The sequence below is a fragment of the Phalacrocorax carbo genome, chromosome 5, assembly GCF_963921805.1.
Source record: "Phalacrocorax carbo chromosome 5, bPhaCar2.1, whole genome shotgun sequence".
In the NCBI taxonomy this organism is placed as follows: domain Eukaryota; kingdom Metazoa; phylum Chordata; class Aves; order Suliformes; family Phalacrocoracidae; genus Phalacrocorax; species Phalacrocorax carbo.
Genome location: NC_087517.1, coordinates 28,162,167 through 28,178,129, shown reverse-complemented (window position 1 = coordinate 28,178,129; position 15,963 = coordinate 28,162,167). Strand labels below are relative to the sequence as shown.

General features: G+C 35.8%; 1 protein-coding gene across 4 annotated transcripts in view; it reads left to right on the top strand.

The window, feature by feature from the left end:
- PDE1A (phosphodiesterase 1A) overlaps positions 1–15,963 on the top strand; it is a 165,597-nt gene that overhangs the window by 81,073 nt on the left and 68,561 nt on the right. Inside the window, exon 1 of one of the 4 annotated variants that reach the window (XM_064451755.1) lies at positions 2,223–2,502. The exons of the other annotated variants lie outside the window; for them this stretch is intronic. Within the exon in view, the coding sequence (XP_064307825.1) occupies positions 2,447–2,502 (56 nt within the window). The 5' untranslated portion in view covers positions 2,223–2,446. Of the gene's footprint in view, positions 1–2,222; positions 2,503–15,963 lie in introns of those variants that run through there. 4 annotated transcript variants of the gene reach the window in all.

The following is a 15,963-nucleotide window of genomic DNA, read 5'->3' as shown; positions in this document are numbered from 1 at the left end:
TGAGGAGTCTCTTAAAATTAGTATTATAGGGCACTTGGGTTTCTGGGAAGGTTTTATTTTAGTCTCCAGTGACGTGATATGGTATGCTGTGCAATTCAGCAGCAAAATAGCTGGCGCTATTTGAAAAGTACACTTTAGTAGTATTTTCCATTGTTCACAGATGAAGCTTTCTGATTTAACAAATAGTACTTCTTTCCTTTGGAAAGAAGTAAATATTACAATTATAGATTTGCAGCAGAGCCAATTCAAGTGTTCTCAGAAACACAGGCTAAACTTATTTCTGCCTCAGCATTGAGACAGCTGTGTCCAAGTCTCTGTTATGCAGCTACCCCCAATGCTGTGCTGTGTGGCACTGGTGGCATTTCTGATGTCTTTTAAGTGGGAAAGAAATACGAGAGGGTCACTGAGATCTTAAAAGAGCTGAAGCAGGGGTCTGAATTATTTCCACGCCACTATTTTGCTCTGTCTTATAGACCCTTTGTATGTTTTGATGGTTTCCTAAAAAATAAAGCAGGCAGTCTGATTTTAGCGGAATAGATTAGGTATAAAGATAGAAGGATGTGTTTATTTACATTACTTTTATAATAACTTTTTAGGAGAAAACTTCTATATACCAATAGTAGTGCCATCGGCAGAAGCAAAATCAAATAACTTCTAGTAGCTGGGCGCTCTCTACAGCAGCATAAGATGGTTGTCTCCCACTTTGTACAGTGTTGCGTGAATAGTGCTAAAAGAACAGAACTGCTGTCTGCTTCAATGAGAATCTCAAAACCAGAATGTCTCAATTTAAGCATATAAAGCTACTAAATTAATTACTTGCATCCATTCCACAGACGTTTTCTACAGTCTGAACACATTAATTTTCTAGTCTGTAATAGATAAAATGGCATTGTATTAACAAATGTTTTCTTTAAAAAAAGAAAAAGGTATTGATCGTCCCTTTAAGGATGATATTTGTACCATGATCATTGTAAATATCAGAGAGACTGTTGAGATGTCTGTGAATTCTACAAACAGAAACCACCTGGAAAAGTTACTTTGATTGGTTTAATAAATTAGAGTGGGAATGCATAAGATGCAGATTCAATACATCCAGCCAGGATATTCTGGTAATTATCCACTTAGACAATCATTCAGTTACTTCTTGTCAGCCCCTGATTCCTTTTCTCCAACTATAAGTGTTAGCTTAGTATCCATCTTACTCATACACTTTGAAGTCTAAAAATATTCTTGGTGTGTAAATTAAATAGGAGTTTTGGACCTCAGGTACAATCATAAAGCCTAAAAAGTGTGACTGAACATGATAAACTGATATTTTTAAATTATAGTGTGTTTTTTCTAAAAAAAATAGGGTAAAGTGATAAGCTATTTTTAAAGATATTATCACTTTATGTAGCCTTTAATTATTATCTCATTTCTGAAAATTGTCTTTAAGATAACCATCACTTTTAAACAAGTTCGTCCTTTAGTTCCTTTCCCATCCTCACATAAAAATATCTGGATATGATTTGGAGGGATTTTAGGGTTAAATGAGCAGATGCCATGAGAAGGACAGGTGAGAGACTGGATTCCAGCTTTGGTTGTGATGAGCAGTGATATCAGTCCTGTTCCCTGGGGGCAGGTACCATCTCACACAGCTGACAGAAAAAAATCTCAGCTGGTGTCTCCCCAGGGAACAACAGCGTATGTCCTTGGTTTGGAGGGGCGAGGCAGGTGACTGGAAAGATTTTGTACTCAGATGGCAAAGGGGAGGAGGGAGATTCTTACGCTGCAGCACAAAAAAAAAATACCATACATTTTATCTGATGGATTTGGTTCCCATTTACATTATGGCCAGTACATTATTTGTCCAGCAGTGGAGGCAGATTTAATCTGTGCTTCCTTGATACCGTGCTGGTGTTGTAAAAAGATTTTGGTGTAAGAAAGTATGTTGCTTTCCTATGCATGTTACTCATGTCTCACGCTTGACTGAGAAGCAAGGTAAAACCTGGGCACAGTAGTGAATGACAAGGCCTCCTTTGTTAAACCACATTATAATCACAAAAGGTGAAAAATGATACAAAACGAGGGATAATTGTGCTCCCGACATCTCAGAAGGCTGCAGTATATGTGCGCTTTCTCTGTCTCTGTCTCTCTGGCTTTCTCTCTTTTTTTTTTTCTGTTCTTCTCACAACACATGTACAAGACCAGGCTTTTTATGTCATACTGCAGCAGTAGCACCATCCCACACACTCTCTGTCTCTGAAGAAATGTAACCCTTCTCCCGTTTATCTTCAAGTAGATTTCAGTGATTTCAAACTGAATGTCTTCTGTCTGAAGGAGTGTATATCTGCTTAACCTGTAAAGAAATGACAGCCTAGGCTTGAGTCAGTCGCTCAAATACAGGCATCTAGTGCCATTTGAGACACCTAAAGGTGCCCGAGTCATCCACCCAGGGCTGGCAGATATGACACAGGACCTGCAGGACACCTGCGCTCTTCTGGAGCAGCAGCTGGGGACCAGGTGAGATACTCCAGGGCATCTCCAATGGTGCAAGATGCCTGTATTAGATAACTGATTTGAGCCTCCTGTTTATGGGCATAATGTATATTTAATGTATAAGATGACTGATCAGAAATTAAGTTCCTGGTTTTGTTCTTGTTTTATTCTGAGGCCAAGTTGTACAAATCTATAATTACGTCGTCTCCCTCTTGATGCTAATGGAACTGCTTATACACGTAATTGCTACTGTTGTGGGTAAAATGTACATGACTGAGTTCTCCAGTCTCCAGTTCTGGCTATGCAGCAGCTGTTCTTGATGGGAACTTTGATAAATGACAGACCATTTAAAGATTGTCTTGTCCACAATATTAAAAGAGCAAAGCCACACAACTTTTAGAGCTAATAACTAAAAATGAACATGTATATTTACACAGAAGGCTTTGCACTTTAGGGCTTGTAAAATCTTCTCTCAATTCTGGCAGCATACAATTTGTGAAAGAAGCAAAAGACTAGATTATATAGCATCTATCTCTGAGACCAGATTTATGTTTGTGTGCCAGAACAACATTAAGCAAATCCTCTTCTTCCTGCTAAAGAAGCTAGCCAGTTTGTAGCTCTCAAGAATTTTCTTTTTTCAGTGATAAACATTACTTTGAAAACTTTTCCATGCACCTGGGTACTGACCAAAGACAACAAAAAACAGAACAGGAAGCTATAATTCAATTCTTTACTACATGGAAGGCTTTGCAGATGACCTAAACAGCTACATTATTTATATGCACTGGCTTTTTAAAGAGGTTGATATGCTTTTTTGGCTGATGGAAGGGGAAAAATCTGTCTCTTTTGGTGTATTCTGTGTATATTTAATTGGCTTTTAATCCTCTCCATAGTTACGTGCCTATATTGCTTTTCCTTCTATTTCAGAGAACAAGACAGAAAAACGGCATAAAGCATTTCCAGTGAGATGCCTTTCAAACATACAAATATTGTGGCTGCACAGCTTTAAATGCTGAGGATTTAGAGCAAAATCAGTATAAGATTAAGTTCTTACTTAAGCATTTCCTTATTTGAGATGGATATTAGTAGCAGTTGTGGTAAATTATATTTTTATTATGAATGTTGGTTGGGTTTTTTTCCATATCTAAGGTTGATTATCCATTTTGTTACTACTTTTTCAAGTCTGATTTCAGGTTTTCTTAATATTTGGAATGTTAACATTATATCAGAGCTGAAACTTATGGCAAACCTCAAACCTGAAGACAGACTGGATTGCTTTGTAGATTGGCTCCTTTCCTCTGACCTAGCTTGAGAAAGCATGCAGGCAGCAAAGTGACTTCTGGCACTGCTTGTTGGGTCATGGGAGGAAGCCAGTTCCTCTAGTACATCAGGTATATGCAATTCCTTGGAAGTGCTTCCTTTACAATGATACGTAGAAATACATCTCAAAAAAAAAAAAGAGATGGAGGGAAAATTATTCATTCGCTGTGACAGCAGTTGTCCTTTTTTTTTGTTTTTGCTTGGAAAGGTCCCAGACATTTTCAGTTACATGACCTCTCCAGCTGATACTGATGGCCAACTATCTGTACAGGCAGGTTAAAGTTCAAGGGATCTTTTGGTATCATGCCAGTTATGATTCTTCAAGCAATTTAATACAGTGTTTCTTTCTGACATTTGTAGATATTTTCAGTTGATGTGTGTCTCTCTAGAGATAAAGAACTGAAGCTGAAATTTTCTATCATTCTGTCAAAAATGACTGAACAAAACAGGAACAAAATCTACATCCTGCCTTCAGGAACTTTTAAAATTTCTGTGGAGTAGTTACAGTATGCTTTAGTTCTCCAGAACCTTTATCTTTTTTTAATCCATCCAATACTCCAGTCTAGAAAATTTGTCTTCTAAGCATACATTGATAGTATGGGATCAAAACCTGCTAAGTAATTAATATTTATTGCAGTTACTGGCAAGAGGTGTAAAATGCAGAAATCCAAATCTGTTGAGGTGAGCAGATCTTTAGATCAGGTATGTTTGCACAAGATAAAAGGCTCCTGCATAAGACATCTGTCCTCTTCTAGAGAGATGACACTTATGTGTCCACTCTAGCTGGCTGCATAGAGTCAGCTGGATCACCAGATTAAATTTTGAATCTATTTATATAAGTGGATAATTATTCCTGTTCTTTTGGAATTGGAGCTAACTTAGGTATTATAGTTATAATATCTATATTTATGTGCAAATAGCTCTTACTAGGTGGTCTGAGCTTAAAATATAGAATTTGTCACCCTTTGTGGAGCTGAAAACATGTCAACAGTGGTTTAAAATAATGTTGATAATAATTTATTGATTAGCTTTAAGAGGAAATTTAATTTTGTAAAAAGGAACATAAATGAAATCTTACTAGGTTCATTTATTTTCCTTGTGAATTTTTACATATATGATTTTTGTTCCTCCTTCTCTGTCAATGCTTTACCACCTGCTCCTCTCTGAAAAGATGAGCCGCTTGCCTTAAGTATGCACATGAAGAAACTACAGAATCATGAGTTAATATGTTTATTTTCCTAGCTGGAGATCCTGGTGCTTATTCCATCCTGGTGTCCTAGTCTGAGTGGCCATGAGCGAACTGGATCATAAAATCATTGAGACTAGGAACTAGGACTGGACTGTTGTTTGTTGTTGGGCTGCTGAGAGTTCCCTGATAAAACAGACATTCAGGAATTGGCTGATATATACTTACGTCAGCTAAGCAGAGGTCTAACGTACTTACTGATTTAGAGGAGCAGACCAATCCTTATCAGATGGCCCAGAGGCTGATGCACGTGAGAATCAACTGCCGAAGACATAAAGCTGTTGTTTCATGTACCACTGCAAACCTTCAGAAAAAAGCAAAGTGACTGCAAAATGCTTCCACTGTTCTGTGCTCTACTGATAAGAGGTTTTTGACAAAAAAAAAAAGGCTTGCTTTTCATAAGAAAATGCTAATTATTCAAACCCAAAAGCTTTTCTGATACTGTATAATTTTCAGTGAAATTTTAGTTGGAAAAAAGATCCATACTTGTAGCCTACTTGATAACCAGTACATTATTTGGAAATTGCTTATTTTTTGTTTTCTTTCTGGGATATATTGAAAGGTCTAAGGAAGTTTTTGTGGTTTTGTTTACTGTGTTAAGTAATATGAAAGCGAATAGCATTAAATGTAAACTTTATTAAATATTGAGATGGTGTAAAATCTGAATGTGGAATACAACATGTGACTAGGAGAACCACTGTAACATGTTGGTTTACTGTGATTACTACCAAATTAGACATTCTCATTTTAAATTTTAGATTGATAGCTAAATCTAGCAGCTAAATAAAACCAGTCCATTTCTATAGGAGGATGCTGGAAAATTATCTGGCAGAACACATAATTATACTGTCTAATCCAACAGTAGAGGAACCGCAAGGACATTTTTTTATTAATAGAGAGTACGCGCTACCATGAATCCATCTTACAACAGTGTTTATCTTTTTAATAATTACGAGCAGCTAATTAAATGCAATGACAGGTCTAATAAACAGAGGTTCTATAGGTGTTGTGAATAGGATTATCATGACATATTTATCTTAGTTTCTTTTTAAAACTCAAAATCTCTAAAAGGTCTGAAAAACCTCTTAACTGACTTTTATGGGGTTCTTATAATCCTGTTTATAAAAGCAAAATTTCCATGTTCATTCACTGATGTAGGTCCACAAAATACTGTTTAAAGATTTTTCTGTTTGAATAAGATTTATGAGACAATATGTTTTGGAAAAGTGCCACAGTTTTACAAATGTGGGATTGGGAAGTGATGACAAGATTCATAAAGGCAACTCAGAAACTGCCTTATTCATCACAAGAAAATGTTGAAGCAAATCTGAAGAAAAAGTAATTATAATTTCTGAAGCAGACCTAGACCTTACATGTATTAAATGCACGGGTTATAAATTATAAAGGATGCTACTGAAAAACACAGTGATGTTTAAGGTAGCATTTATTCCACCACCATCAAAGAAAGGAAAATTTGGATTGCTTTATGAGACACCTAAAATTGGTAGTTTAAGACATAATTCTGAAGCCTTCTGCTGGTAAAAATCTGTTGGAGTTAAACGGAGTAGTGTGCATAAAAGGACTGGGAATTAAAATAATTATTTATTTGTTAAAGATGTGTTTTCCTCTTAGAATATTTCATGCCATTTCAAAATAACTGTGCCATGTACTCAATTTATAATTTGGAACTTGAAAGAGGCTACATTGCTGAAAAAAAACCAGCATCACAACAGAAACCTGCTATCCTGATCAAGTTGGTTCTGGGTAAGTAACAAGAATAGTGGTGAGGAAAGGAAAGGTTGTTCTCAGTGAAGTTTAGTGCTAAGTTGCAAGACAGCATGGTACTTGTGTTGTTTGAGAAATACTTAAATAATGAATCCATCTTTGCATGGGAGAGCTGTTCTGTCTCGCGAGTCCCAGGGTCCTACCTTGCTGACACCAGTTGCTTGGCTCAGCTGCCTGCTGCATTGGCTTTGTGGGACACCACCATAGCTCTGCTCGTGCTGGTGATTTTCAAAGGCACCCATCTTGAATCTTTGTCAGCTAGGCCTGTAGTGAAAAGCAGATATACTGCAGGATTTACTGTCTTAAACCATATGATTTACGTTTTTTTTTGTATTTTCAGGTCTGAAACGTTGCTGGAGAGCATTATAAATGAACTAAGTGCATCTGAAGCATGAATTGTGCTTCATTGGTGACAGCAGTAAACTATCTTTCATGAACTGTTAATCCATATATCTTTACTATATGCATGAGGTATTCATGCATTTCTAAACAACTCTTCTTACCTGTCTTCATAATTAAAGTTGTTTAATGGCTTTGTAATGAAAATTTTAATACAGGCTGAACTAATAAAAATTCAGTGCGTGTAGTCTTCACCTAGAAAACACTGATTTTGTCTTCATGCCATTATACCAAAATGCATCAGAAAACATGTGTGCTCATGTAAACTGATGTAACTCCACTGTGTTCTGTGGGATTCATGCCAACTAAAATTCTGACCTGTGATGACTAACACCATTACTGACATAAGCATTATATTGCAGAGAGATGACATAGAGTGAGGACATAGTTTCCTTCAGTCTTAGAGAACATACAATATTTCATAATTACTTGCTTTGCATCAAGTAAATATTGAAAATAAATACCTCTATCATCATTCAGACAGGACTCAAGAGTAGTCTGTAGGAAGCTTCCTTGCCTAGTGACTCGACTGTTATATACTTGCAAGAGTTTTACTTTCATACCGTTCTAGATAAGCATTCGAAAAAATTTCGTCAAATCATACATCTAAAATTAAACTGTAACTGTGTATTAATAAAATTCCTCACTATGTGAGCTATACAGTTTTGTGTAGTATATTTTGTAGATGAAAGACAAGCTGAGGGAAAGTGCCCTCTTAATGCTGGTACTCCTCAGTTCAGCCCTTTGGCACGTCAGTTTGAGTGCAGGGAGTTGAATGGCAAGAAAAATAGCAAACCACCAAGAAACAAAACTAGAGAGGACCAAGCCCAGTTTAGAGCAAAAGTATCAAGGGACCTAAGTGAAGGAAGGCCTACAGGGGTGAAGTTTGTCTTTCACATGCCTGGCCCCAAGGTTAGAGGAAATGCTAGATACGTTAAAGGTCATGACTAGAACATGGAAGTGGACAGTGGGCATCCATGAGCCCTGGCAGGAATACATGGAGAGAGCAGGGAAGAGCCTGTGTTCGGTCAGAGGTGGAGGCAATCTGGAATAAATGGAAAGATGAATGGCAAAGCAGAGGAAAAGATAAAGGTTTTATTGCTGTAATCTTTGCACTTGCAATTATTTATCTTTGGGCTAAATTGAACCACAAGTACTGACTGTTTTTTAAAAAAATCTGAATAACTTTCATAGGATTCAGAAAAAAAAGGGTCTGTAGATGTACAATGTGGTTAGTCTTGTGAGGTTAATATAGTTAATGAAAAAGAATGCAGCCTGGATTTTTGGCCTTAAAATGTTAGGACAGCCTGGTTGTAACCAGAGGTGATAAGCCACAGGGGTAAAACTCAGAAATCTGCCTCACACAGGAATTATTCCCATGATTAAATTATGTTGTCAGATATGGGGGCTCACATCAATCTATGATCAAATATGTATCTGCATATTAACCTCTTCTGCCTCTGAGTGGAATTAATTCCTTCTGCTGCAAAAATAATTGAAACCCATGTCAGACAACTAGATAGTATAAATGAGGTCATGAAAGTTTAGTAAATTTTTATGTCATTTCTGTAATCATGTTTGTGGTTGAGGTGCCAAGATCTCCTTTTTCAATATATCAGAATCTAGCAGAATAACTGTGGTTGAGTAACTGCTTCCAACTCTAATAGCACAAAACAATTAGATCTTCTTTTGATTAATCCCCTTCAAGAATTATTGTTGCCATTCTGTGAAATCAGTTTTGAAATGGTTTATTTCTTTGTACTGGAAGAATATCTTACTTGGCTGTTTTGTGTTTGTTCATTTAATGGTGCTCCCATTTGAACTTTAGTAAGAGTATTCCAGAAGAGTGTCTGAGATTTACTATTCTGGATTAAAATTTAAACTAAATGCAGCTGGCATGACCTCAAAATGATAATCATAGTGAATGAAAAGCTTAAGCGAGTATTTATATACTAGTACATTTTGCAAACAAGAGTAGAAAACAGTTATTTTATGGCAAAGCATACTTTAAATTACTACCTGGATTAACTTCACATTAAATCCGATTCACTGTAATACAAATGCCTTTCTTTAGTACCTGATCTAGGATCTACAGGAGGAAAATTATTACATTGATTTTACTTACATTTATTCTTCATGTAAAATTCATTAACATTTATCGAACAGTAAATATCAGCAGTATTTTAAGATATGTGCTGATCTATGCAAAATTAGAATCACATTTGTCAGACAGCAAATTTCAGAGATAATAAAAAATGAAGATAAATAGAAAAATGATACAAAATACTTATAGACCTTTATTCTCCAAACAGTTATGGCATGGATCATACCTTTTTGGTGTATGTATACCTGCTTCTTCATAACTGTTAGCTGTTCCCACGTCTCACTTTAATTTCACATTATTGAGACTTAGGCAAGTTTCTCCATAAAAATAAATAATAATTTTTGCGATTTTAGTTACTGTATTAAGTGTCAGTTTCTCTATTCTGGGTTGTTCACATTTCATTCATATTCCTTGGCTGACTATGATAGAGGGGGGCTTTAACGTGTCTTCTTGCATGCTCTCGGTTAATCAATCAGGCATTTCAACACAGGTTTCGTAAAAAAGGAAGCAAATCCATCTTTTAACAACTGTTGCATTTGCCTTAAATGTTAAAAAGCTAGATTTAGATCTCTTTGTTGCTTAGGTTGACCCCCCCAGCCTCATGGGGAATGCACCTTTTCTAATTCAATGTGTATTTAATTTATTTATATATGGGAATACCTCTAACAACTTCTCACTACAAAGTTTTTAATAAACTGGAGCAAAGTTTCCAGCTGTGTCTTTACCTTCCAGTGAAGTGTTTTGCAATCCTTTTCCTTTTCCACAGTTTTTTTTTGAGGTGTATCCTCACTATAGTATGAAATATGGTTGATTTTTTCTCTCTCTTTGTTTGTGTATGTATAAATGCACAAAATTGAAATCTCAGGATAATGTTAACACTGAAATCTCACACATCTTTCTGAATTACATCCTTGATTCCTTGAATCAACTTAAAAATTGCCTAGAGTCCCCAAGTTCCTTTAATGTTCCTTACAATTGAATTTCTAGTCATCAATAATCATAAAATACGGCATTAAGAAAATGCAAAAACCCACAGAAATAATGAGCTGAGATAGATATAAAATGGCTTAGAAGACTCACTTCCTAGTATGGTCAAATATAGTGTTATTGAACATTGCATAGCGGAGAGCCAACCACAGTCCTGACCCTGTATTCAAGCCATATAAGCACATAGACAGTCTTTAGCAGTTACTGTCATTTGCTGACCTAGAAAAGGGTGGTGGCCTCCCAAAAAGGTGATATCCATCTGATTTGCTGTCATTTTCACATTATCTTTCCAGGGTGAAACTGCACTCTAACGTTGACTATTCTCAATCTGTAACAGCAACAAAATCTGAGAGACTTTTCGTCCCAATGATCACAGTCAAACAGGCTGTAAACACTCTCATTAACCCTGAGTTCTTATTTTTGTGGTTTGCTTGATCAAGGCACACACGCAAAACCACGTTCACCAGAACTGAACTGCTGATTAGCTTTGCACTTAGTTTTCCTTTCACCATTATCCCTTCAAGAACGTCCTGCATTGCATACTCAAGACATTATGTAGATATCTGCAGGTGAAAGCAATATATTGGTAGGAGACTATGGAATAAGGTACTTTCTCATTTTCTTTGATTTTATGAAATTTACCCCCTGTATGCTTTGCTCTAGTATTTCTCTATGGTATTCAGGTAAACGCTCCCTCACGACCAATGCCTAGATCGATCACTACTGTATTAAAGCTGCCTTGTTTTTCTTGGGCAAACTACTGGCTTACTTCTCTGAGTAATGCTATGTTAGATTAAAGTGAATAATTTGATATCAAAACTGAAGATTCCAGTAAAAATATGCTGAAATAGGAGAATCTCAAAAGCAAAGGAAAACAAAGCCATGTATTGTGTGAGAATATGACAGGCAAACCACAGTATGTAATTACACTTTCTAACAACTGTTTTTCTGCCTATTTTGATTTTTTTATACATACAAGGTTTTCCTAAACCCTTAGTAAGAGTGCAACAAACATTATCTTATACCATTGAATCAAGAACTTCACTAGTTTTCTATATTGAAATTAAAATGTAGCCAGGTTCTTACTTGAAAGGAATGTCAAGGCTTTGCAGAGACTGAAGGATAGTGATTCATTCAGTGGAGCTATGAAAAATAAGCACAATTTAGCAATTATGTTAGTCATGACCATAGGGGAGCTGAACTTTTCAGGTTAGATTTCATGTCCCTAGAAGAGTATATTTAGGGATGTCGTACTGTCATCACCTTGAAGAATTCAAATTTTAATTTCTGAGTCCTAGAAAGGCACAAACGTTAAGAACAGAATTTTATGTTATTAAAAGCCGGTTTTGAAATTTTCTTACAAACCACTGCTTGCTTAGAAGCTCTGTAATTTTCCAGCTGAAAGCTCTTTCTGTTATAGTATTTGTGTAGAAAACAAACAACATTTCTGAGCAATTTTACAAGTAATTAAATATAGCTGGATGAATATAGTTATGTGGTTAATTTTAAAATCAGTGTAGGACTTTTTTTAGAAAGTAATGGAGGAGTGCATCGTTTAATAACTAAGAAAGATGGTCATTGTGTTGGACAGAAAGCCTAAGAATTATTTTTAGTGGGGTTTTTTTTTGCCACAAGAGCACAAGAGGTGCTTTATAAGGCACAGTCCATGTACTTTGCCTTAGGAGAGGGTGCTGGATCTGATGCTCTAGTTAGCAGAGCCAGCTGTACAACCGTGTAGCTCCTTAGAACTGAGTGATCATTATTTAAAGAACATTCTTTCTACAACAAAGAAGCAAACAGGTCTCTTCTGTGAGAAACATGGCCTATTCTGAAAAATTCTGCTGTAATCCATTCAGGCTGAGAGATATCTTTTGTGTTATGTTTTCTTTCACTTGATAATATAGAGATGTTAAGTAAAATGTTATCTGCTGCAAAATCTCGATGAATTAGTATAATTTCCATGTTATTCTGATCACGAATATTCTCTAAATATTGTCATGATCAGTTTGAGCACTACGTTCTGAATTTTCAGTCTTGTCTGCTTATAGTATGTGTAAAGTATATATAAACAGGCAAATTACAGTCAGCTACATATATGAGGAAGAACGAAAGATTAAAGTAATATATTGGAGGTGAATTACAGTCTATGATAAATTTTCTAAGTTAAAAAAAAACAAGACAAAAGTAACACTTTTGGTAATAGATTCTGGACTGCTGCTGAGGCGTGCTCCACTTCAAACCTGGAACATCAACAAATTGGAAGCTATTAAAATATTGCCACTTTTTAGAGAATAAGCTGATAATCAAGTTGGTTTAATATCGTGTTTTCAAACCAGGCAAGACAATGTGAACAGCAGTTGGGGTTAGTACATCTTATTGGGACAGATGAGTTAAAGATCTTTGTGGGATGTGTAAGAGGAAAGAACCAAACTCATCAAAGTCCTGTGTGCTAGACAGTTCTGTGGTAAGGATAGCGGCCTGTCTCCTCATGGTGTCCTCTAGATTAGAGCAAGGCTGCAGTTTGCTACTTTCTGCATAACGCTTTCACAGTCTATTACTCGGGTTTTATTAAATGTGCAAGGAATAGGGGAAACTCTTATGGGTAGCCTGAATTAAGGCAAAGAAAACACCAGCAACTAAGGAATGGCCTTTAACCTGGTTTACCTTCCCAGACCTACAAAGCCTGAACCCTGAATATTTAAGTGCCAGACACTTTGCAGGCTGAGGAAAATGGCAGCTGTATACCAGGCATTGACTACAAATTATTTTTTATTCGGTTTGATACAGTTTGTGTTGCAACTGTTTCCAGAACCAAAACCAATATGCATATAGCCCATATATACTATATGCTAGATAATGGGCTTAATGTTGTATTGTTCAAGAATAACTTTTTTGGAAATACTCTTCCTGATGAGCTCCATGGACTTGTTTCTGTCTAGTTCTACTCACCCTGAAGTATTCAAAGATGGAGCTATTCAAAGACGGAGCTATTCAAAGACAGGCAGTGAATTTCAGTTTCTTTCCTGATCTTAATTAAAATTTAGTTTCTCATATGACAATTCCTAGATCAAGCTTGCATGTGTAAATAAGAATGGTTGTGTTACATTTCATCCTATTTATCATCATTCTTAAAGAATATAGGGGAAAAGTTCACCTGCTTGATTCTTTACTCTTTTAAACATTTATACAGCTCTCATATGGGTTTAAGCTTTTCTAATGTTCTACTTCTCGTTATCAAGACCTACTTTGAAGTACTTTGACTTGGCAATTCATCATCAGAACATTTATTTTTAACAATTCAAAATGCCAGAAGTTAGTTTTGCACATAACATAGATTCTAGCATCTCCTATTTTTTTTCTTCATTTTAATCGCAGTATTGCAATTTTAAATAAAAGCCCTATTCATATTTTTACATTGTCATATACATTACATGTACTATATACTTTCTTCAGAACCACTGAGATGGTAATCATTTTACATTGAAATTGTACTGTAATTACTACAGCTGTTGTGCTAAAGCATTTATGTCTTGCTCTGTCTTTTGAATTAAAAATTCTTTCAGTGAAAATAGATTTGTTGAAGCTGTTAATTATTCAGTAAAAAAGACTCCTGAATTAAGGTGGTGGTATTTTTTCTACAACATTTTAGGCAGTCTAAAGTGAGTCTTAAATTATTTTAATATTTTATTCAGTGGTCTGTAATAATTCATAATGCAAATATTTGTATTTTTTACATTTCACAATTTTATCCCAACAAATAGAGATCTGTACTGTGCTCCTCAGAACCCATGATACCCTTTAAAAACAGAATTCAAAATAAATTGGCTATGTCATTCCATCTGGAAGGTGTGATTATATATTAAAAGTATAACTTCTGTATTCTGGTAATTCAAGTGTTTAATTCTAAGTAGGAAAGTAGGACTTCTAAACCAAATGACAAGGTAAAGCTTGGTCTGAAGTAGGATTATGTTGGTTGTTATTTTGGTTATTATGTTGACCTTTTAGGCCAGCTGAACCAACTACCCTGATTCATCTGATAGCATAACTGCACATACCCATGACCCCTAATCTTGATCTGTGTAAAGAGTTCAGCAGAAATCCCCCTACTCTAAAATATCTTGAAGGTGAATCAGATTGTTTTGGCAGTATCAGGTTTAAGATGTATTGTTACACTTGTGCTGTCAGATATGGGGGGCAATAATTTTTTTAAAAAAGGGGGTGAGGATAGCTGAAGCATGATGTCTGACCATGTTCTTAGACTGCATACAAGAGTCTGCCATTTCAAAAAACTTCTTCTGTATTATATTTTTATGTAGGTCTTTCTGTAGCTTTTGTTGACTTAATATAACGTCAGTGATAAGTTGTATATATGTTGAGAGAAATGGAATGGAAGATGGCATACTAAGCAACCAAATTGTACTCTTATTTCATGTTCTGCCCATGGAAGTCAACAAGACAGAAATAAATATAAAATCTTTTGTAAATAAGCACAGAGGACCCAGATTACTTACCAGGACCCAGTTCCTACAGCCTGATGTCTCAAAAAATCTGTAACTATTAATGAAACAAATTTAAAAGATAGCTGTAAAGATTTGGCCACATTTATGTATGATGACTTGTGGTATGCAGCAAGGAAATTCTGTCCTGGTTCTAATTTCTATCCTGGGGAAATCAAAATGTTAATTATATTCAGAATATATAGTACATAATGTAGTTTGATTCCACAGAGAAATCACAGAACCAAGTGTTGTTATTTTAATGTCAGTGAAGGATATTTCCTGGGTTGTTTGCTCATATGTGACTTTATCAAGTAGAAGAAAGGATACTTGTTATAAGTATCCTTTTGACGTTATTTTTAGTGCCAAACACTTACCAATCTTCTGTCCTTAACAATTGCAGAAATTGCACCAAAAAGGCTTTCAAAAGCCTTCACAATGACAGCAACTTATTTTCTTTGTAGTAATCTGGAAAATATTTTCAGTACAAAATTACCAGTTCTGGTTAATGCAGTCTTAAATGAAAGAACATCTGTTGACTTTTTATACAATTGCTTTTTCTTACCTAGAAGGACTTTCTACCTCTTTGCATGCTGTTTTCAAAGGACAAATATCGGCAGTCTTCAACCCAGATTTTCTGGTCCCAAGTAATGAAGGAGATATTTGGCATGTTGATTCAGGCTGGGTATACCACTGACTTCAGGGTGAATGATAGGACAGACAGAATAAAAGAAAGAGTAATGAGAGATCCATTTCAAACCCCTATCATTCTGTGATAATTGGTAACTTGATAAGATACCACTGCATGGGAAGATACTGTCTCATCTATGAATTTCAAGACTAACTAAAGCAAAATGTAGTTTCTAGCAGGGCTAGGCAGCAGAGGGAATATGAGGGGTAGAAGACAAACATTTTCAGACCATTAAATTTATCTAGTTGCTGACAAGAGAGACTCCATTTACTGGGTTGTATGATGAAATCAAATATTTAGTTCATCACAATCATATTAAAAGAGTGTGGATCATGTAAAGGGGAGAGGGATTGTGGCATAATACTGTCACCAGGAGAAACGTCTTCTAGCAGAAACTCTTTTAAAACAGCAAACATCTCCCATGATTCTTTGACCGTCCCTGGAGCACAAGTAGGTC